We start from the raw sequence: 25,007 nt of genomic DNA, 5'->3' as shown, positions 1-25,007 counted from the left end.
CTCAGACAGTGGGGGAAATAAATGGCAACCAAACTGCTTTTCACGCTGTGATGCTTGGAGTTTTCCGGAGGGTTTATTTTTTATTTGCAAGATCTGTTAACTTCCTGCTATGAGGTGGCTTGTGTGGTTGGAATGTGGAACTCGCTACCACATGGGAGTAGTTGAGGCGTATAGCATAGATGCATTTATAGGGAAATTAGATAAACACATGAGGGAGAATGGAATAGAAGGTTATGCTGTTAGGGTTAGATGAAGAGGGGTGGGAGGAGGCTCTTGTGAAGCATAAACACTGGCATAGACCAGTTGGGCCGAATGGCCTGTTTCCGTGCTGTATATTCTGTGTAATTCTATGTAATATCCGGTGCTAGTCTTGAGTAGAAATAGATTTTCAACCCTGGCTGAGTGTCTTGCATTACCTCAGCAACAGTGAGTGAGCCAGATTCAGCTGAGCACTTCCCAAGATTAAGATGGGTTATCTTACTTGTTGCATTTGGATCCATTTAGAAGAGGAATCAAATTAACCTGCTTCCTTTGAACTGGGTACCATTAAAAGCCATTTCATTGTAATAAATTTCTGAATCATACACAGTACAGATTGAGCCAGGATGGTCATTGCAATAAATACATTTGCTGAATATGCATGTTCTGGGTTTTGCTGGAAGGCCGAGCTCAGCGGATTCCCATAAGAGTTTGGAAAACAACCGGAACAGGGGAAGGTGCAGCCAATCGTACCGATCGTGACATCTGCACAAACGAGCAGCGTAACGGTCAACGAATCTGATTCACCAGGGTCGATCGAAAACTGGACAAGATCTCTAACTTGTGCAAAATACATTCCTTGCCTAATATGGACTGGCTCAGTTTGCCAAAAATAAAAACGGTTTGCTTGTATCACTGCATTGATCTAATCAGAAGTTCGCCTTCTGCTCTGAGTGATCCCAGACTGCCATGGAGTTAAAGTCTAACCTGTACATAATTAAGTGGAGAGACCTGTAAATCATCTTTCTAAAATCTACTTATTAGACTGTTGGCAGCAGGGTGGCTCCCTCCCTCCATCTGCTACTCCTTGTTGATATCAGCCTTCAAACAGAGGAAAAAACATTGACTGTAAGAGAAATAGATTCCACTTATCGGGAATATTGTGGCTCAGGAACAAACAGAGAAAATTATGTTAAACCTTTATAAATCACTGGTTAGGCTTCAGCTGGAGTATTGTGTCCAAATCTGGGCACCACACTTGAGGAAGGATGTCAAGGCCTTGGAGAGGGTGCAGAGGAGATTTACTAGAATGGTATCAGGGATGAGGGATTTCAGTTATGTGAAGAGATTGGAGAAGCTGGGATTGTTCTCCTTGGAGCAGACACGGATAAGAGGAGATTTAATAGAGGTGTTTAAAATTATGAAGGGATTTGATAGAGTCGAGAGGGAGAAACTGTTCCACTGACAGAAGGGTTGATAACCAGAGGTCACAGATTTAAGATAATTGGCAAAAGAACCAGGGGACAGATGAGGTTTTTTTAGGCAGTGAGTTGTTATCATCTCTAATGCACTATCTGAAAGGGTGATGGAAGCAGATTCAATAGTAACTTTCAAAAGGGAATTAGATATATACTTGAAAAGGAAAAAATTACAGGGCTATGGGGAAAAAGCAAGGAAGTGAGTCTAATTGGATTGCTCTTTCAAAGAGCCAGCAAGGGCATGATGGGCTGAATGGCCTCCTTCTGGACTGTAAGATTCTATGATTCTAAATGTGCCTGAGTGGAACCTGTTCTTATCGCACTTGCCCCAATCCTAATTACCCCTCCCAAGTTATCTTTCAACTTTCACATTCCAGCACATGGACATCTCCACAAATGCCACCAAGAACCTGTTCTCAGGTGAGCAATGCTTGACAGGAAAGGCCCTTCGTAGGCTAGGTTTCCCTCGCTCTCACAGATGACTTACCCACGACTAGTCAATGTAGCAAGATTGAGAGTGATTTGTCAGTTTATCGTTGTGCCTAATGGGCCATCTCTTTGGGTTTCCACCCTTCAACTCCCAGCAATAATTGCTCTCCATTAAAAGAACGGGTAGCTCAATTGGTTGAGTGCCTCACTTAGGGCCAGAAGGTCCTGGGTTATGATTTCAGCAGGGTTCACTTAGCCTTTAACCCATCCAAGTGGAGAGTAAATAGGAGGCTGCAGGGACTGAGCAATGCTTGGCAGTACTTCCTGGCTATTCGTCAATGGAAATGGGGATTCCAGTCAGCATTTCATGACTGATGGGCACTGACCTTTGTAGTAAATCTTTTTCGGCCTCCACCTGACAGCCTCTGTCAGCTGGATGTACTTGACGGTCTCGACCCGTGTGCAACTAATAATACTGTTCTATGGTCAATCGACAGGAGGCACGACAGCAACACACTGAGCTGATAATTGTCAGTTTTCTCTCTTTCCAAGATCATACCCAGGGCTCCACCAGGAGGAAAAGCTGACCGAACTCCTTCTGGCTACAGGCTGGTGCGCACAAGCTACGGGCAAAACCCTCAATCCCACCAATGTCTGGTTGGGAGGTGGGCAGCTGGGCCCCTGTGCTAGTAAAGTGCCCTTTGGGGGATGAAAGAGGGGGAAAAAAAACGCAACCGTCGGCAATCTAAAATAAAACCAGAAAAGATGCTGGAAATACACAGCAGGGCGATCGGCACGTGTGGGAGAACTGTCAAAGGACAGCAGCCCAAACATTCACCTTTTATTCCTCTTTCAACTGCTGTGCACTTTCAGTGTTTGCCCTGCGGTACTTAATGCTGATTCCGTTTGCTGGCGTACGAGTTGAATCATCAGACGAGGTTTTCTCCATTATTAAAAATTAATTCCCGCTTAAATATTTGTGCTGATTTAAGTATCCTGATTGTGGTCATGCCAGGGAAAAAAAAAAAACCCAGCTCTGGAGAGGCAGAGGAAACAACTGCTGTCCTAAGATTAAAAACAGAACCAAATATTCTGGAAAAGAATGGCCAAGTCTGATCTTTAAGAAATATCTGTGAACTCTCCCGAAAGCTCTGTTGGGAAATGCATTGCCCAGTGTGGAGCTGAGCCGTACAGACCAGGAAGGTCCCAGGAGCGGAGTTAGCTGATTTCTGCCGGTATGGCAGTAGGGGGACTACAGTTGGCCTCAGTGCCTTTTGGATAGGGTGGGGAAAGTCGGGTAGTAGGTCTCCCTTCTGATCCTTATGCAGTGATACCCCCCCTACCACCACCACTCTTTCTGGAAAGCACAAGGATGTGGTTATCACGTGAGGACAAGATCAACCTTGGGTGTGATGCCATCCAAGGTTGAATACCTTGCAGCACCGCATGGTGTAGACATGAAAAAAAAGCCACAGCTCTCTACCTCAGCATGAATCAGCATCTTCAAGAGACAAGAGGAGAAACTTGGCGAAACAAAAAAAAAGCATGAGAAACCAAATCAATGGTTTATTTTGAGACACTGCCCCTTAAATTTCATTTCAATCCCAAGTAAATCTTTACCGGTCATAAAAAATACCTTCCCTATCTAAACTCTAATAATATTCACTTGTACTGGAAGTTGTTGTGCTTTATGTCGGTAGGTAAGAGAATTGATGGACCATCCCCAACCTGGCTCCTCAACTCCCCCAGGTGTCATAGAATTTACAGCTCAGAAACAGGCCATTCAGCCCAACTGGTCTATGCTGGTGTTTCTGCTCCACACGGACCTCCTCCCACCCCTCTTCATCTGACACTATCAGCATAATTTTCTATTCCTTTCTCCCTCATGTGTTTATCTAGCTTCCTCTTAAATGCATCTATGCCAATCGCCTCGGCTACTCCTTGTGGTAGCAAGTTCCACATATCAGTCACCACTCCAACCCAACAAGAAGGCCCCCCACCCTCATATCGTGTAAAATTGAGTTCTGACAATGAATGACTTCTTCCCTGCTGACCAGCAGCCATGTTCAAGCATGACGAGCTGGGGAATAGTGTGGGACTCTCAATGTAAATATGTACAAGTATTGCTTGACTTACAAAGCAGCAAGCACCCTGGTACTCTGCATCCTACCGTGCCATCAGAAATCTGCAAGTTCTCGTACCAACTCAATAATTGCAAAATAAATAAGGAAACAAAGCCAAGAACAATAGCCCTTCAAACTTTGATAATTGCACTCATTGGCCCCCGAAATTCCAGGGTCCCAGCTCTGCCACTGGAAGTATGGCACAGCAGGACCCCTGGCACCTGTTCTGAATCTCTGGGGCGGCATCCTTTTAATACTTGGGATGGGCAGCCTGTGCCTGGATTGGCACATGCCCCATTAAGGCCCTGTAAAATTCGAGTGGCACCCAGCCAGAGGCCTGTGAAGGGCCAAAGATAATTTTTCTTAAAATGTATTTTCCCCAGAGGGAACTGAAATGCCTCTGTTTGGAAGGTAATCGATCTGCTCTCAGTGGATGTACTGGCTGGAATTCCCAGAGTAGCCCAGGAACACCCTCAGGCGCTACCTAGGCTGGGTGAGCAGGCAGAAGAGACTTGCCCATGTCTGGCACACACCCTCCCCTACCCCCCCCCACCCCCCCCCACAACTGAATTTGGGGTGCAGGATGTACAGGGCGGAAACCTGATGGATCTGGGTTCAGGCCCAAATTCCTGCCCACATTGCACCCTCCACCTACCTGCCCTGGAATTTTAGCTCCAATGTTTTTGGCTCCTTCACTCGTTCAGAAAAGTGTATTGAGACCTTACTCTAGTAATGAGCTTCATTTGTTTCCATAGGTCTTGGTGCAGAGAAGGGCCAACTGCAATCACATGGCTGCCGCCCAGACTGGGAGCTGATGGAGCAAAAGATCACGTAACCCCCTTCGGAAAAACCTGTCCTTTTTGCGTGCAGAAAATGTGTGTTGTACACTGAGTGATCCTTGCAGAGGAAACTCCTGTGCAAACATCCTGTCTGACTATTTAAAACACTTCCCTTCTCTCATAGCAATCAGCTAAAGGAAACCTCTGATTTCAGTAATAACAAGGCAACAGAACTTCTTTCAAAATTTGCCATTTGTCACAGTGAGGAGCATGTCGGGCATATTTTCTTAGGTCCAAAGATTTCCTTTGATCATCATAAACGTAACGAAAGGAGTTTCCAAGAGAAGGCAGTTAAGATTTGGCTAGAAAATAGCGATCAGAGGAAATCTCTTCCCTCCCCCCCCCCACCAACTCCCAACACATTTTGTCCTCCAGTGAGAAGGGTTTACAGTCAGCATCATTGATAAGAAACAATTATTTATTTTAAAGAGCTTTGGGCTGAATTTCCTCAGGGATTCTCCCACTGTAAATTAAGTGGGAAACCCCCCCACCCCCGGCCCACTTACCAGTGTAAACTGGATTGCCACTGTCCTTCCGCCTAAGTTATGGCAAAGCAGCGAGATGAGCCCTGAGCTTAATTCACCACCTCTTCTCTCTCGCTCTCTCCAGATAGCGTGGCCACCTGTCTAGCTAAGGGCTAGACATCCCCATTTTTGAATGGACTGTCTGAAAATTAACTGACATTAGAACGGTGCTGTCCTTTATGTTGGTAGGTAAGAGAATGGACGGGCCCTACCCCATTCCTAACCTGACCCCCTCACCCTGCCGCCCCCACCCCTGATCTCAGTCACCACTCCAACCCAACACCCGACAAGAAGGTTCCTCCCCGCCTCAGAACATGACCCTGACTTGCTTTTAGTTAAGCCCCAAATACAGGACATAACAGGAACGTTTAAGTAAAAGTGCAACTTGAAAAAAACGCACTATCTACATGTGATACAGCATTGCACACGGGGAGTGAAGACCATGTGTAATATTTAGGTGACGTGAGGTTTGAGGCTGGAGGGTATTTGGACCAGGGCAGGCAGACGCAATTCGGTCCTCATTTGGAAGTCATAGAGCTATGGTCCACGTTTGTAATGAACATTGCCTGTGTAAACTGATCACATTGCAATTATACCTATTCGCCAGTGATTGTGCTCCAGTGTTTCCATTTAGGGAAGGATGTGATTACAGTGTGACAGGTTTACATAGGCAGTTTTCATTATAACCGTGGATATGGATATAACTTTCTAATGAAAAAAGTTGTCAGGAAGTGTGTGCAGATGTAAGGTTTTTAATATATTTTATACTTTTATATTTTCCCATTTTTCCACGTAAAAGCTGTCAATCTCGGCATAGGCTTATTGTAGCCTTTAACTTTCTCTGCCCTATCTTTCTCCCCTTTGTCCTGAAGGTGGTGTCTCATTTTGGGATACAGTTCCACAAATGTTGGCAGCTCTCTCGTACCTTAACTATTTTTCATGTGTGAGCCTAGAGCATGATTTCTTGACAGGCTATTCAACTACGGGGAGTACATACCTTTGCCTGATCCTGTCTTGCCTCAGCCTGATCCTCTTACACTCTCGTGTGTATATTTCCAATAGGGGATCACATCAAGATTGGGAACCATTAGGGCTTGGCAGGCCCATGGTATAAAATGGCACATCCTCTGGCTCACTGTGAGCAATGCCACGGAAGATCCACAAGTGTTCTAAATTAAAGTATTAACTGAGAGAATTCCAAAGGCACAATCTGCACTGTAAATGCTGCCAGTTTATTTTTGTGTTGAAAGGAAGCTCCAGTATTTTGGAGGCTGATAAGGTAACGACTTTGGATTCGAATGCATGAAGCAGCTTGTTGCTTTGTTATGCCATTACTCTGGGCTAAGTTTCTATGCCTGGAATACTACAAAAAGCCATTCGTTATATCTCACATATGGTCTCTGCAATCAGAGGAGAGCTGAGATTATGGACATTTTAATTATTTTTTAAAAAAAAAGCTGCCAGAACAAATTTCTGGGTACTGCCCCCAAAGTTTTGGAAGTATAACTTTTCTCTGCCTCTCGGCAGAGTTTTATGTTGCTCAATAACTGAACAGACAGCTATCACATCATTACACGGGTACCAAACTGTTATTGGAAGGCAGTGTTGTTTTCATGCCTTGGTTGACAGTGTGCTGTGTGCTAAATTTATGCGCATTATATAAATGCACATCCATAAACCTTGCTGAAAGGCGAGGGAAAAATGAAAAGTCATTTTAACAATTAAACCCGACAGACATAACAGAAAGATAGGAAACTTTTTGAACTCAGCTTTACTGCCACTGAGAATTGACATTATAAGGAAAGTTTTATTTTATATATTTTTTCCTGTTTGTGTAATATATCAAATATATGTGTTATAAAAAAAGAGTGTTGCCTGAAGGTTGACTGCAAATGATTTCCATGTATTTGCCAACCAGTTTCCGATGAATGTGGCAGTGCTTTAAGGGAGATGTCAACTGGATGTCACTCGTGTGTTAGCTTGGCTCAGTGGTAGCAATCTCGCCTCTGAGTGAAAAGGTCGTGGGTTCAAGCACCCGCTCCAGAACGTGAGCACGTTATCTCGGCTGACGTTTCAGTGCAGCGCTGAGGGAGTGCTGAGTTTTTGGAGGTGCCGTCTTTCGGATGAGGTGTTAAACCGAGGCCCCGTCTTGCTGTCCAGGTGGACACAGAAGATCCTGTGGCACAATTTAAAGAGCAGGAAGTTGTTGTGGCCAATACGTGTCCCTCAATCAATACCACCAAAGCAGATTAACTGGTCGTTTGTCCCATTTGCTGTCCGAGGCACCGTGCAGTGCGCAAATTGGCTGCCATATTTGCCTAGAAAACAGCTGTAATTGCATTTCAAAAGTAATTCACTGGCTTTGAAGTACATTGGTACATTCTGAGGTTGTGAAAGGTGCTACCTAAATGCAAGCTTGTTTGCTTGTTGCTTGTTTGTCATAAAGGTGAAAGTACAAATTAAATACTGAATACAGATGAGAGTTCAAGATTTTATGTTTGGCATCAGAAAGGAGAAGCCATATTTTTGTTGGCTTCCTGGTGGACTGAGCTGCAGTTTTGGTGAGTCAAGTTAAACTCGGGGGGAAATTCTGCAAGTCTGACCTCCCTGCAGAGTTCCTGGATTATTTTAAAACAGAGAGCTAGATTGAAAAAGAGGAATATTAAAGGATATGGGGATCGTAATGGAGTGTGGGATTTGACTAGGTGGCTTGTGTAGAGTAAAACACTGGCTTGATGGGACAAATGACGTGTTGGATTAGATTGGATTTGAACTGAACGGGACTGGTGGATTGTAACATTCTGCGACTCTATGACCGCACAGGTGAGGTAAGGTATCCGGTTTTACTGTTGGTGAACAGTTTGATCGGAATGTGGCTATGGGCTTCCTCAAGTTTCACAACACCTGCTTCACACACAATCGGGCAATGCACCTCTTATTCTATTTATTTCTCCTTTAGGCTCTCTGACTTTCCTTTAATCATAGATTTCAACATACTGAACTCCAGGTCAGCTTAACTTTGGAGAAGCCTTTTTATCTCTCAAGTACTTTAAATGACAGTGATGATCTTTGAAATAAACTAAATATCTTCGGAGTCAGCTCCATCCTCTGATACTAAAAGATCACACAGAAACATACATCAAAAAATAGAATAGGATCTTGCAAGATTCTTTTATAGCACTCCTATAGTGCCCATTAAAACCCTTTTAAAATATTAGAGAACCGTAAAATTAAAATGCAGTATGCCCATATATGCAAATACAACGATTCTGTAACTGCATATTCAGCTGACCAGCCAGGAGAATACTCACATTTAAGCCAGTTATTATACTTGATGCTTTTAATTTTTTTAGACTGTGTAATAGAATGATTTTATTGCTAAATCATTAATATTTCATGGAAACTGAATGTAATTTGGAAACATTCAAAGTACAAATGCCAATAATATACTAATGGGAACATGAGATTATTATAATTGAAATGCATTAATCTCCACATTTAGGCAGTGAATCATCATGTTTTTTTTAAGGGTCTGGAGCCCTTTTGAGACGTGGAGGGCAGCCTTCTCCTCCTTGGGATGGAGTAGTAGTGGGGTGGGACTTCCACCTGCTCCTCTGACTCTTCCTACCCCCCATCCCCACCACCACCACAACCACAACCACCAACTCCCCCCCGCATCCTCCATTTCCCTAGGTTGAGAGTCAATGCTGATGTTGGGATTCACGCTGCCAAGGCAGGACCTGCCAGTGCCCACCGCAAATTCCCAGACCATCGCTGCACCACCAAAAGAGGCGGATGGGTATTTAAAGGGGCAGATGGGCCCTAAAGATTAAGTGAGCTGCAGCCCTCTAGGCTTCCATTCCCCCGACCTTTTGAGCCACTACCTTAGACCGAGCACCACCTTCCACATGGCAGTTCGAGGAAGTGGCAGCAACTGGGGTGGACAGGAGGCATATGGTGCAGGGACACGGGCACAGTCACCTCTGCTGGTACTTACATGTGGGAGGCAGGAAGGGGGCATCCAACAGGGCAAGGGGGTGGGATGGAAATTGAGGTTGGGAAGATAAGAAGGTGCTCGGCCAACACTGCTGGATTTTGCAGCATTCTCTGCTGCTACCCCACTCATTTTGGGCAAGATCGCGGAGGAGAATCCAGTCCTGAGACTGAGATTCCTCCTGGTGATAGGATTAGTGAAAAATGGGATATCCCATTTGTACTCATCCTGGCTTTTTCATTGAAATTAATGGCAGGAAAAATTGCCCTCCCCAGTGTGATTATCAATATTATAGAGGAGTGAGTCCTTGTAGCTCAGGCAACTCGGTCCCATTTGTGCTTGAGTTTCTCACCTGCTGGTCTGGTTGAATTTTGTGGGCCTGGAGGCTTGGAAAGAGCTGTTTCCAGTGCAGCTGCCTGTTGGTGCATTAAGTCTAAATCAAAACACCATAATCTGTTAGTATTAGCGACGTGAAATATATGGTAATTAATGGGAAGAGATTTAAACTTTATTTCTGGCCTCGGGCTCAATACCACACACTTTTATGATGTGGAGATGCCGGTGATGGACTGGGGTTGACAATTGTAAACAATTTTACAACACCAAGTTATAGTCCAGCAATTTTATTTTAAATTCACAAGCTTTTGGAGGCTACCTCCTTCTTCAGGTGAACGATGTGAAAATGAAATCCTCGAAATGAAATCGCATTTATAATTCACAGAACAATGCTTGGTGATTACAGACAGTTTTTTCAACTGCCCGTTGCCAAGGCAATCAGTGTGCAGACAGACAGGTGTTACCTGCCAGGTCTCAGAATATACAAATCACCAAAAAAAACAACAAACAAAAAAAAACAGAGATAGAGAGGTAGAAACATAGAAAAGACAGCAACTGACCCGTTATATTAAAAACAGATAACATTTGTTCGCTGGTGGGGTAACGTGTAGCGTGACATGAACCCAAGATCCCGGTTGAGGCCGTCCTCATGGGTGCGGAACTTGGCTATCAATTTCTGCTCGACGATTTTGCGTTGTCGTGTGTCTCGAAGGCCGCCTTGGAGTACGCTTACCCGAAGGTCGGTGGATGAATGTCCATGACTGCTGAAGTGTTCCCCGACTGGGAGGGAACCCTCCTGTTTGGCGATTGTTGCGCGGTGTCCGTTCATCCGTTGTCGCAGCGTCTGCATGGTCTCGCCAATGTACCATGCTCTGGGGCATCCTTTCCTGCAACGTATGAGGTAGACAACGTTGGCCGAGTCACAGGAGTATGAACCATGCACCTGGTGGGTGGTGTCCTCTCGTGTGATGGTGGTATCTGTGTCGATGATCTGGCATGTCTTGCAGAGGTTACCGTGGCAGGGTTGTGTGGTGTCGTGGACGCTGTTCTCTTGAAAGCTAGGTAATTTGCTGCGAACGATGGTCTGTTTGAGGTTGGGTGGCTGTTTAAAGGCGAGTAGTGGAGGTGTGGGGATGGCCATAGCGAGGTGTTTGTCCTCATTGATGACATGTTGAAGGCTGCGGAGAACATGGCGTAGTTTCTCCGCTCCGGGGAAGTACTGGACGACAAAGGGTACTCTGTTGGTTGCGTCCCGTGTTAGTCTCCTGAGAAGGTCTATGCGATTTTTTGCTGTGGCCCGTCGGAACTGTCGATCGATGAGTCGAGCGTCATATCCCGTTCTTACTTACACTTTTATGACATAGAAAGACAAAAGCTTGGACACCCAGGGGTTTGAACATTGTGTTTAATTGGAGCACCTGGCAGAAGGATAATTGTTTCTCTCTCTTTCTTTTTCTCTCACTCTCACTTTCTGTCTTTCTCTTTCTCACTCTGATGTTAAGTCTGAAAAGGCTGTGAAGTGCACAGTCCACCCTACAAATCACCCACAGCAATCATTCACTGCTCTCGCTCGGAGATTGCCCAATAACGGCTGCCGTGAGTGATGGAAGTGCTTCATTAGTCCTATTTATATGAAGATGACAGAAAATGATTAACTCACCAATGACTTAATCAGTTCTCTAATTTTCTTTGCCTAAATCATAAAATGTTTCCATATAATGTCAACACCCAGGATCACTCTATTAACATGGTGAAGGTTGCCAAATAAACGAGGCAGTGTTGCTTGAGACCATAACAGGTTTTTAAAAGGAAGAATATTGAAATATTTTTCAACATGTCTTAAAAACAAATAGCTCCTCCATCACGTCTGTCAGTTAAACCTAAGGTACAGTTCACTATTATTAAAGGGGCACGCAATGTGATGATGGTACAGTTGCATCATTTACGTTAAAATGACAATATTCGTGCTACAAAGCTGTGATCTGTGTCACAGAAACATATCCCATCAACCCCTTTTTCTTCGACCTACAGTAAATCACTCTGTTCACTTTTTTTGCCACAGGGGTTATACTGTTCATTCTAAACTAATGAACACTTTTGCACGGAGAGATTTAGTACAGTTACGTTAAGCATTTGCACGGGAACAGAGTTGATGGGAAAATATACCCCTCCTCCCGTATCTGTTTCTTAGTTTTCGTCTGTCTGGCTTTGTGTGAATCTCTCTCTCTCTCTCTCTGCGTTTGTTTGTTTGTGTCTCCTGCGTAGGATACTGTATTTCATTACAGGTTAACTGAACTGGAAACCTGACCTCCAGGTTACTACCACCTGCCTGCAGTAGTTTACTTTGGAGGTGAAGTTCCGAAACAGGCAGCTCAAATTTCCCCACCAGCTTGAAACAGATCAAAGAGCTGTTGGGAATGGGAGGAATTACAGCCAAATCAAAGATGTATCTTAGTTTTCTCTGTGACAAGCCAAGCCGGTGACCACCCACGGCACAGATGGATTGAAGATTTACATGAAATATTCTTTTTAAAAAAAATACATCAAAGCCTTCTCCTAACTCAAACTGACCCGGTAGTGGTAATTAATGTTATATATGAATAGTCTGCCTGCAAATTGCAGATGGGAAGCAGCAGATTAAGGGAGGATTAGTCTGAATGGTTTGGAAAATAGTGTTAAAAAGCACTATTACGAACGAGAGCCTGGGACAAGATATTGATGTTGGCTATTACACAGGTTCGGAGTGGCTGTGTGTCAAATTCTGGTGGAGTGATGTGACAATACATTGACCGTTGCTTAAGCTGATTTAATACATCGGTAACCTTGTATGAGGATTCTGCTGGATGGGAAAATTTACTTCTAGTATCCCCTGGTCTGCCTGTTTTTAATATGGAGGCCTGTTAGTGACTGCCTCACCTACATGGAATGACTTTGATAGGATAATTCAGAGACTTGAGCACAAAACCTAGGCTGACACTCCAGTGCAGTACTGAGGGAGCGCTGCACTGTCGGAGGTGCCGTCTTTAGGATGAGAAGTTAAAACCGAGGTCCTGTTTGCCCTCTCAGGTGGACGTAAAAAATCCCATGGCACTAGTGCGAAGAAGAGCAGAAGGAATTCTCCCCCATGTCCTGGCTGATATTTATCCCTGAACCAACATTACTTAAAACAGATCATCTGGTCATTGTCACATTTCAGTTTGTGGGACCTTGCTGTGCGCAAATTGGCTGCTGTGTTTTCTACTTTACAACAGTGACTACACTTCAAAAGGTCTTCGTTGGCTGTAAAGAATTTTGGGACATCCTGAGGTCATGAAGTGTGCTCTATCAATGCAAGTTGTTTGTTTCTTTCTTTCTTTAATGGACCATGATGAGAATTCTCTTCTTTTGATTCATATTGGGTGGTGTATAGTATTCCCAGACAGGCAGGCGAAACGTTCCCACTCCACTGCTAACTGATCGAGCCCCACCACCCCCCACTGAGAAACTGGAACTCCAAGCAACCTTAGCAAGTGTGAAGCAGGTGAAGCCCTTGAACCTGGTGGTTTCACAAACCAGCAGAGCTGTTGCCCACATCGTGAGCCTCACGTATCACTATATTGCTTTTTTTTTTTAGCTGAGGTGGTTCTTTGGTGTGCAACCAAATGCAAAACTCACAAGGAATTTCATCCTCAGACACGCTGTGGTGTTTCAAAAGCATGAGTGAGAAACATGACTTCACCAAATTGGTGAGGAGTTTATGTCAACACTTCCTGTGCTTCTAATTACATTGATTTTGATTGTTTCTGATGTAGCAGGTTATCACCAGGCTGAATTTGGGAGGTTAAATAACCCACTGATACATAGAGATATCACAATAATTATCTGCTGTTCAGCAAAACAGGTTTTTAGCTGGTGTGGTGGCAATCTTGTGTTCCTCAAGTGAGGGATCTCAATGCTGAGGAATGGAATATTTTTTACTTCTGTCACCCAGTGTCATAATTTAAACACTTCCAGGTCAGGCATCACACAAGGAATGGTTGTTCTACACCACTCCTACAATGCACCTTAACGCCATCTTCCAAAGAGCACCTCCTACTGCACCAGTGTGATATTTTCTTTCCTTACAACACCCATTCTTGTAGCTTCTTTGACTGCGATTATTAATCAAGCACAAGTTAATGCCAAATTATAGGCAGTTTTGTGTTGTGAACACAGCCCATCAAGAACTGTGATGAATCTTGACTTGGGATCCTCACAGTTGACAGAGAGGAGTCATTCACCCCTTTAGTCTGCACAGGACCAGGTCTTAGAAGTGAAAGTATTGTTCTAACTCATTTGAGCACCCAGTCCTTTCTGCGTAGTCATCAGAAATTTTCATCAGCCAAAACAGAAATTCTGAAATGTCCAAATGAATCCTGCATATTTATGTAGGAACTCCTGATCTTTCCTGACACAAATTCTGCACATCATGGTCCCTTTAATAATGAGGCAATCAAGCAACATCTTTAAAATCATTGTAGGCTCGTGTTGTATGCTGACTGCAGTACGTCCTGGTAATCAGCACATTAAAAACATTAGTACCCATTAGTCAACGTCACAGAGCATTAAGGAGCTTTCGGGAATGTCATTAGACATCAAGGATCTAGTGTGTACTCCCGAAAACCACTGCTCGTAAATGGCATAAAATTCACAGCAAAAAAATGAAACCCTATGGGGCAGATTTCTAATGTGTTGCCTGGGTGTAAAACTGGTGTCGTGGATCAGCCACCCATTATAGACGAGGCCCGATTTTCGAAATCAGGAGAGTCGTATAACGATCGGCCATCTTGCAATGCCAGTTTAACACCCGGGCAGCAAGCTGGGAAATCTACCGCTGCACATCAGTAAAATAAATACCAGGGGGGTGATTTTAAGCCCCAAGAACGCGTGGGTTTGGGGGCAGGTGGGAGTTGAAAATAGTTTTTTGGGCCGCGGCCGCAACCCGGCTTTATTTCTGGGTTTAACGTCGGCGCGTAAAAGTACAGGCTTCCCACTGGGAAGGCAAAGTCTGAAACTTTTGTGGTTGCGACCCAATAAAACAACTATTTTCAGCTCCCGCCTGCTCCCAACCCACCCGTTCATGAAGTTTAAAATCACCCCCCAGGAGTGAGTTTAAAATTGCAGGGGTAACTGTCACAAGTTAACGTGCTTGGCGCAGAGTCTCGCGCAATGGGAAGCCACTGGGAATCAGGTGTGGAGATCAACATGCCTGATTCATGGCCCGTGTGATTTTCTGTCCATTTAAGATGAATTAAATTGTATGTATTAATAAAGCAACTGCCAGATAGTCGAGAGTGAGGTAAAGATTATAATCTAGTCTTTGGGTCCAGATTATCAAGGGTTCAGAGTGAAAAGATGCAACTCCCATTCCCGGTACTTATTTGCTGTATAAAACACAGCGTTGGGCAAAACCCAAGACCAACAGCCAACCACACTCTTTCAGCTCCCTGTTTCCCTTTAATATTAATGATAGTGTCTAGTGGGTATATTTACACAAAACCCTGAATGCACTTGGATTGAGTGGCAGAGTTCTGCCCCTCCATTACCATATAAATACCTGGCCACATTATCGGACATAACTTTCAACCTACTATGTTCAGGCCTTCAACTGGCTGAAAAGCTGACCTTCAAAGTAATTCTTCAGCCAATGAAAATCCAATGTTTCTAAACTTGCTCCCATTTTCAATAAGCACAGCAAGAGTCAGGGGAAGAGAGAAATAACGGAAGTGAAAGATAACTTAAATTTGTAGGGGAAAATTAGATTAGGATGAAAAAAGGAGTTCAAAACTGAAAATACAGCACTGAAAATAGAAAATTGAAAATAGGAAGGAAGAAAGGATATGGGAAAATAGGAATGAAGGCCAACACAGGGAAAGTATTTAAAATTAGTTATTTTTCATTTAAATTGTATTTTTTGTATATTTGTTATTTCTATAGGGTGAACTTTACCTTAATAAAGTGACTCCTGTTAGACCAGTTTTACTGTATTTTTGGGCTATTTTCAGTGTTGCAGAACAAACAAAACTAGTCAGCCCAGAGAAACAGAAGTTTCTCTAGACGTGTCAGTGCACTAAGGGTTAACTCTGCCTATTTTGAGAAATCGATCGTTATTGGTGATAATTGATTTTTAAAAAATCAAAAGGTAGCAATTCACCAGTTTGCAGTGGCGCAGAGTGATTGGACGGAGGTTTGCTCCTTGCCCTTGGCAGAATTCCTAATCTAAGAGGACGGGAAATCTGAAGGAGATCAGGCATTCCACAGTTTTAAACTCCTGGGAAAGAATGTTTTGGAGTAGGAGATAAAATTAGTGAGCATTTAGAAAAACATGGCTGAATCAAAGACAGTCGGCATGGATTTGTTAAAGTCGTCATTTTTGCCAAATTTAAGGTTATTTTTAAGGGAAATGACTCATTGGATAGATAAAAAGGGAATGCAGTAGATGTGGTGCATAGAAATTTTCACGACATTTGATAAGGTGTCTCACGAGGCTTATTAAAAAGAATTCAGGTGTATGTTATAAGAGGAATGTAGCAGCATGGACAGTCAGTTAGTTGGGGGACAGGAAACAATGAGGGTGAAATTGGCCCATGCCAGTAGCAGGAATCATACTCTTAGATAATCGGCTGCCCGTTGTACACAGTGTCTGATTTTCTTTTCCAATGTATATAAAACTTGTATTTATGTAGCACCATATCAAATCCTTGACATCTCAAAGCACTTCACTTTCAAGCTCCTTGTATATCTTTATACGGTCCTCCTCGTTTTGAAGCTTATGAGCTCCAGCTTATCAAGTCTTTCCTTATAGCTTTTCCCTTTGTTATTGGGGTTAGGCTTGTTGCTTTCTCTCTCTAATGTCTCTCGGGCCTACGGCCCTTAGCCATAACAATGTGACTAGAATTCATGGCTACTGCCTCCCTCTCCTCAACAATTTCTCCTCTTCTTTCATGAAGGCCGGGACTTAAGAACATAAGAAATAGGAGCAGGAGTAGGCCAATCGGCCCCTCGAGCCTGCTCCGCCATTCAATAAGATCATGGCTGATCTGATCCTAACCTCAAATCTAAATTCATGTCCGATTTCCTGCCCACTCCCCGTAACCCCTAATTCCCTTTACTTCTAGGAAACTGTCTATATAGGAATATATTAACAGGGACACGAGTAGGCTATTCAGCCTCTTCCACCATTCAATTAGATTATGGCTGATCTGTATCTCATATACACTTTATATCCATATCCCTTGATACCTATACCTAATAAAAATCTGTCGATCTCAGTCTTGAAAGTTTTCCTGACGTCCGCTGCCTTTTGAGGGAGGGAATTCCAGATTTCCATTTATCCTTGGTGTGAGAAAGTGCTTCCTGATTTCACTCTTAAACAGCCTAGCTTTAATTTTAAGATTGTGCCCCCTTGTTCTGGAGGAAGTAGTTTCTCTGTGTCCACCTTATCGAATCCCTTAATCATTTTAAATACCTCGATTAGAGCAACCCTCAACCTTCTGAACTCATGGGAATAAAAACTAAGTACATGCCGAGATAGAGTTCCCTGTGCTGACCACTCCCCTGATAATAATACGTCTAATTGTTCATATTATATGTATCAACCCAGACAGTGATTACCAACCCTCACACATGCTCATTTTTCAGCAGGACTAACCAGTGAGCAATCAGGAGCAGGGATCCTGGCTGATATTCCCCCCACCAACCCCCCTTCCTGGCCTCAAAATTCAAACAACAAAAGACTGTACTACTGTTTTAATCAATAGACCCTCAGTTCTGTACTGCATTGTGGCATTGATATGATTTGCCAGAGACCCAGGTTTTCGTCACAGCTCCCTGATCTCAGCCACTGCCATGAGTTGGTGGGATGAGGGGTGTGGGGAGATTAGATCATCTGCTTCTTTGCTGCAGTGGCCTATGACCTTGACCTCCCCACCTCATCTCTAACTCAGCACCGACCAAGAATCAAGCTTGGGACCTGCCTCGGGTTCTGCATGGTTTAGTAACTGTAAGTTGTCCACTGAGTAGTTGGATGGAGCTCCCAGGATCCCAAAAGTCGCATTGATTTTTTTTTTCACACTAAAATTGTGGGGAATGCAGCTTCAATTAATTTTTGTCACTGTAAAAGATTTTGTGTTCATGATTTGAGCCCAGCGGGTTTATTGCTTGCTGCGAGGATCCTCGTTGCTCAGCCCGCACAGTGCTTTAGGAAATTGCTTTATAATTTAAATTCAATATAAATTAGCTAACTTTGTCTTGTTTATGCAGGGTTTTTAAGAACACCATTTAAAGCTTAGTTCAGAGCCCAAATTAAAAAGTTCATTGGCCAGATCAGTGTGGTGTAGTTGAAACCACACCATTAAGGAGATCGAAACCATTAAGTGAATTTCTCCCTCTCAGTTCCCGATGCAGACACAGGAACGCTTACCACGATAAACATTTTACTCTGACCTTTCAGCACTGCACTTCTGTGCCGTTGTGGAAACTAAATAAAACTGGAGAGGTTCTTTGATGACACCGCAAAGGGCCACTTACATTCAGCTCTCCCTTTTGAGAGTGACGTCTGCTGACCGGGTGGGGATGTGTCAGGATAGCAGAGATCACCACCCCAAGGTGGTCACTTATGGTAACTTCAGAGGGGGAGGTCAAAGACGCAGCTGCAACTGCAGCTAAAGAGCATCAGATCTAATCTCCCCACACCCCCCTCCCCCGCCCCCAAACCCCAGCAACCCATGACAGTAGCTGTGAATTGGGAGTTGTGAACAAAAATTTGGGTTGCAACAATCTGGCAAATTGCAATAATACCGCAATGCAGTACGGCAATGAGTGACTAGAAAAATAGTCTTCAAAAACAACAGCACTTTTGTTGTTTACGTTTTTTGACTTAAAAACTCCTTCCATTATAACATGTAAATTCTTCCCTCATAGCTGGTAGGAGTCTTGAGGAGGAGACTTCCTCTGGTTCTGAAGCAGTGTGTGGGCTGAGCAGATCCTTGTAGTAAGGGATTAGCCAGCTGACTTGAGGCATGAACACAGATCAGACCCACACAAAGCCTGAGGAAAGTACAGTAATAATTTAATTAAAGCAACATCGTAAATATGTTTGTGAAGATTTCCCCTGTTTGGTATTTCTAGTGAAACTGTAAACAGCAAACAGACAACATCTTTCTGAACTAATTGATCTCCTTGTGGCATTGCACATAGGGAGACAAGACCCAGGTGTTGTCCTCAGCTGGAACAGGGTTAGAGGGCAGGGGATAATTCAGTCCCCATTTCAAAGTCATACATTCAGTCCTTATTTTACATAATATACTTTTACAATTATTTATAGTTAAACAGCAACATTTATGGCAGTTTGGGAAGCAGAGAAATAGAGCTGGTTGGAGCATAGAAGTTATTCTGTAGTACAAGCTGAAGTGCTATAGTGCCACCACTGGCAGGAAGACGTCATTACAGTGTGACAAGTTTACATAGGCAGTTTCCATTATAAACGTGACAGGAATTTATAATGGCAAAAGTTGATACGCAAGTGTGACAAAAAGGTGACAAAAGGAAATACGGTTTTGTGGGCCAGAAATGTAAGATTTTTAATATTATAGACGTATCTACATAAAGGAATTCTTATCCCCGCCCCCAGGTTCCCCAGTTTCTCTAGATGTTTAATTAACACACCGACATTTAGAATTTTCTGTAGAGGGTGGGAAGTTTGGTTGTGGGATGAGTTTATGCCTGCCAGTCATATGACATGCTGATGACAGGTTCAAAGGTGACGCAGGCCGAGATCTACGCAACAGATCTGTTCATAACAGTTCAACAGGGAATTATGAGGAGCCAAGGGAAAAGTTGACTTAAGCTATTGGAGTAAATATCTTCTAAAAATACAGGGGTGAGTGAATAATTAAAAATAATCTGCAGGAAAAAGAAGTATTTAAGGTTTTAACGGGAACTGTGCCTACCAACCAGAATATCCCACTATCCTGCTTAAAGAGTTTCAGGCAATTTTCAATTGTACAAAAGACCATATTAAGTTACTTGAACGTGCAGTGCTTGTTAAGGAACTGTTGTATCTCACCATCTGCAGTAAGATAGCGTGCATTTATTGTGTTGTGCTTTCTTGGGTTGCTTTCTTACTTTATTTTTATCAGGACCTTTGGGTAAATTCCCCTCTTAAGTTTTCATTTTTTATCCTAAACTATTTTTTGTTTAACTGGTCTGATGCCTGCAGTCATGAGCACAGGCCCAGAGCTGCTCTCAGGCGATTGTAATGCCCCCTTGCAGCCAGCTGTCAGGAAGCCAGAGACTGCTCCATTGTGGCTTTCCCCTCCTTCTGCCTTCCTGCCTGCTGCACCTCAGATACGAATTTAGCAGAGTGGGTCTAGATAGTCCATCCTCCCTCTGCGGTCTGATTGTTGGTACACTACACCATCCAGCTAAGCTTGTTGTGTTTCTGACAAATGAAAACATTAATTATAAAATTGGAAAATCTTTCCAGCTACCATCTAACCTACTTTATCATTCACACTCAGCTAGCAGCTCATTCATTTTTGTTCTTATGGCAGTTTTAATTAGGGCAGTTTTTAGATGATAATTGTCCCAATTATCCAGTGAATACATGAGGGTATCGCAGTTGGAAACTTGTGTCTGATCATCATAGTGCCCCTCCCCACCCCAACAAAACACTATTATTTTAGACTTTGCTGATGACACTGAGTTTTTTCAATGAATAGCTGAGTGATACAGACTAGCAAGGTCCCAGGTTTGATCCCTGGTCTATACCAGGTTAGATGATCTCAATCAAGGCAGTAGCAAGGGGGCTACAGTTGGCCTCAGTGGCCTTGGGTTAGGAAGATGAAAATTGGCCAGGATTTTCACTCCTGATCCGCGGTCCGGGATGGAAGAGTGTGCATGGATATTGGATTTGGAAAGCTATGATGACCCTCCACAGTTAACCAGCTTATTGAAACTCATTATTGAGTCACATGCATGAGCAACCGTCACTTGGATGAGCCCCTGTGGCCCTGTATCCCAGCGTGGAATCAATGCCTTCTGGGCGGAGAGGAGGAGGCAGATAATTGATGAGAAACAAAAATATGAACTTGGAGCACAATAAGACCAATTTCCGAGTGTGTTTGCCAGCGGCAATCCTTGCCCGCTTGATGTGTTTATTGGGACATTGCGGGCCCACTTGCCTGTGAGTTTTGATCCATCGTACTTATAATATATCTTCATTACAAACCTATACAGGGCATCAATTAAAATAACATGGATTGTCTTATTTAGCCTGAAGTCTTGACGCTAACTGCTGATGGGATATCACGTGAGCTGCAATTAAGATCCAACCTTATGGGCCTGATAAATCCATTACATTCCCCTGTGTGTGCAATTACTGTTTTGTAATTTCCACACAGTGTCTTTATGGTACCGGACCCACTGTGAGAGACTGATGGACAACATAAGAGAGAGAGAAATACAGTAGTGAGTTCACTTACCCGCTGTTGTTTGCATGTAGCCAGCCAGCGTGCAGATCCTCTTTTCACACAGTCCACTTGGCAGGAAGACAGTAACAATAGCCAGCAGAGCGCTGGTAGCCAGCAGAACGCAGCCTCCGGAGCACAGAACAGCACTCGTCTGAAACATCAACAGATGGGCAAAGGTTTCAGTCCTGCTTCTCAGTTCAAACTTTCAATTAGTCAGGCAGACCTCTGGCTGCTGGGTCTTGGTGGTCCCCACACACATCTGGAGAGACAACTCTTTCAGCAGGAGTGATAAATGGGCTTAACCCTGTCTGAACTTGATATTCCTCTGTATTATTACACAGATGATGCTACTGATATACGTTGTTTATTCCACTTGTGCAGGAAAATGTGATAATCACAATTATTGAGGTGGTAAATGCACCGCATGGTGCGGTACAGAGTAAACAGGCTGGGCAGGTCCCAGTTTCAATCCATGGTCACTACTGATCTCAGGTGATGTGGCAGTAGGAGTGCTACAACTGATCAGATCATCATTCTACTAGAGAACAGGATAAATGAGCCAGTGTCCGCACTCCTGGTTGCTGTCCAGTGATGGCTGACTGGAAGAGATGTGTGCCTGAAGGTGGGGTGAGGGCAGCACCATAATTTTCTGGCTACAGAAGTTCCCTGATGTTGGAAGAAGGTCTGTAGAGGGCAACAATGTGAAACCTGAATTACTGGCCTGTAAGGGTGGGCTAAGTGCTGATAGCTGGAAAAGAAGGTGTCCAGCACACTGTCAGCAGCCACTTACGTTCGCTGGGACTACTCCCTCTGTTGGAGCCTCAGAAAACCACCTCCTTAGATAGCTCTTCCGCTGACAGCAGCACTGTCTCATTAAGATTACAGCTCAGCTTCATTTAGGTTACAGGCCAACCAATGTATTACAACATTGTCTCATTTATATGACAGCCATATCTCATATTACAGGATGGTGTCATGTGTATTACAAAACAGTCTCATTTATATTACAAGATGGCCTTGTGTATTCCAGCACAGTCTTGTTCATATTATAAGCCAGCCTTGCGAATGACAATAATTGTTTATATTACAGCCCTGTTTCATTTATATTGCAGAATGGCCTCATGTTCAGCCCGTGTTTATATTACAGCCAAGACTCATTTATATTTCACCCCAACCTCCTTTATGTTAGTGTTTCCACCTTGTACCATTTATATTGTACTCCCACTCTTGTTTGTATTTCAGCCCTAACTCTTGTATATTATAAGCTAATCTTGTTTAAAATACAAACTCATTTATATTACTGTCACACCTTTTTATATTACAACTCTCTGTCTCATTTATATTACAATCTTGCCTTGTTTCGATTACAGCACAGTTAGATCACCATCTCATTTAGATTACAGTCTTGCCTTGTTTAAATTACAGCCCTCGCTCATTCATATCACAGTGCTTCTGTTTCATTTATATTACAGCCTCATTAGTTTATATTAAAGCTCTGCCTGATTTATATTACACGCCAACTTCTTTATTTTACAGCCCAACTTATTTACATGATTTTCTGCTTTCAGCCTGTTGGCACAGGGCTGGTACGGTGATGTACTGAGGAGCACAGACACGTTCTAGCATGGACTGTTCCATAGCCACAGTTCTCTGTTAGTAGTGCTGCACACTTTAAGGAGGGAGGGGAAATGACTAGGTGAGTCATCGCAGGCTGCTGTCACTTATTTACACGTGGGCAGTCACAGATTGACACTAAGCAAGTTCTGGTACTAGGTTAGTTGTCCCCCCTCACAGACAGAATGTATTAAGTCCGAAATAGCACACATCTCATTTTTGCAGTGAAACAATGTCGGCTGAATAGATCCACTGTGACTTCAGTGTTTTGATGTCTGCCCAATTTGGGCCATTTTTGAGCAGTCAGTCATGCACTATTGCTTGAGAGCTTGAAATTGAAAGCTCATTGATGGAGATCAAACATCTAAAGAATGATCTCTTTACAAACAGGCTCCTCAACACTAAAATCTCTTAAGAGTGGCATAGGAGTAAAAGGCAAACGTAATTGAGGAGTTTCTCTGTGAAACTCCATTCAATTAGATCATGGCTGATCTGCACCACAACTTCATTTATCCGCCTTTGCTCCACATCCTTTTGATACCCTTACCTAACAAAAATTTATTGATTTCAGTCTTGAAAGCTCAGCATCCACAGTCTTTTGGGAGAGGGAGCTCCCAATTCTACCACCCTATGTGTGAAAGACACGCATTATCACATGTCTTGTGCACCGAACATTCAGCAAGCCTCAATGGGGCTGATAATGCAGTCCTCAGCATTGGCACCCAATGCTGAGGACTGCATTATCAGCCCCATTGTAAATGTGTCTTGTTTGTGAATCAGGTAAAGCCCTCAAAGTTGAGGTAGCATCAAGGGTTGATAGTGAAAAGCCGCTTTTATATCGCGAGGCACATTTGCTCGTGCTGCTGGATTTGCCAAGGGCGCCAACCAGGAAGGCCCAGTTCAAAAGAAAACTGGTCTTTCTGGCTGTTAGCCTTAGCGAACCCAATAAGTTTATTTTGAGTTGTTGCCAACTGCGCTGGACATGTGCAGCGGGAGCTAGCAGCAGTAGCACAGTACTTAACACAATATAAATACAGCTACAGTTACTCAAAAGCTAAGCCATGGAGTGAAGGACAAATGCAGAGTTGATCTGCAGTCAAGTCAATTCCTTATCTGAGCTAAAATCAATGAGAGGGACAAGCGCAACATAGATGTTGCTGTGTGCCCCTGCAAGCAAAAGAGAAAATCAGAAGGGGTCAGTCGAGCCCAGGCAGTTCCCAATTCCTCCTTGCTACCAGCTGCAGGGGCATCAGTGATCTGTCCCACTTGCCATCTCACTTATCAAAGTTAAACAAAAGTATTTGCAACAACAACTTGCATTTATATAGTGCCTTTAAAATGGTAAAACGTCCCAAGGCGCTTCGCAGGAGTGTTACAGACAAAATATGACACCGAACCACATAGAGATATTAGGTCAGGTGACCAAAAGTTTGATTAGAGAGGTAGGTTTTAAAGAGCAGTAGAGAGGCCAAGAGATTTCGGGAGGGAATTCCAGATCTGAAGGCCAATGGTGGGATGATGGAAATTGGGGATGCAAAAGAGGCCAGAATTGGAAGAGCGCAGAGATCTCACAGGGTTGCAGGAGGTTACAGAGAAAGGGAGGGGCAAGGCCATAGCGGAATGTGAACATAAGGATGTTTAACACAGATGCACCTGGTGGACAGGAGGGTTATGAAACATCACTGCATGAACTTGAAGATGCTGTAACCCTTGAGTTGTGCTCATGGTGTGGGTCACCTTGTGGGTCTCTGTCTCTCACTTTCTCACAGCTACCTATAGAGTGGCACTGACAGAGACTGGGAACAAATCTCAAGGGCATCCTCTGCCAGTGCACAGCTGTGACACAGGAAGATTCCATGAAGGAACAGGCAGGAAAATCAGATTTAAACATATATAAATAAATATATTCCAGAATCTTGTTCAGATTGTCATCCCTATTGTCCCCTCAAAATGCTCTCTATTAAAATCAAATGTTGAAATTCAGACTGATCGCACAATTCCTGACTCTAACTTCCTCAGGAAGTCCTTAATATATTTGGATTTTCGAAAGGCCTTTGATACGGTACCACATTGTAGACTCATGCCTAAGGTCAGATCACGTGGAGTTGGGGACAGGTAGCAGAATGGAAAGCAAGCTGGTTACAAAACAGGTAACAGAGTGGGGGTTAAGGGTAGCTACTCAGACTGGCAAAAGGTGGGAAG

General features: G+C 43.6%; 1 protein-coding gene across 1 annotated transcript in view; it reads right to left on the bottom strand.

Moving 5' to 3' along the window:
• Nucleotides 1-25,007, bottom strand: part of LOC137345007 (LHFPL tetraspan subfamily member 7 protein) — a 221,340-nt gene that overhangs the window by 81,626 nt on the left and 114,707 nt on the right. The window contains exon 2 of the mRNA XM_068008340.1: nt 21,204-21,342. Coding sequence (XP_067864441.1) covers nt 21,204-21,342 — 139 coding nt within the window. The remainder of the gene's footprint in view (nt 1-21,203; nt 21,343-25,007) is intronic.

The sequence above is a fragment of the Heptranchias perlo genome, chromosome 28 (genome assembly GCF_035084215.1).
Source record: "Heptranchias perlo isolate sHepPer1 chromosome 28, sHepPer1.hap1, whole genome shotgun sequence".
Taxonomy (NCBI): Eukaryota; Metazoa; Chordata; class Chondrichthyes; order Hexanchiformes; family Hexanchidae; genus Heptranchias; species Heptranchias perlo.
The sequence above is the reverse complement of the archived record's forward strand: the minus strand, read 5'-3'. Positions and strand labels throughout refer to the sequence as shown.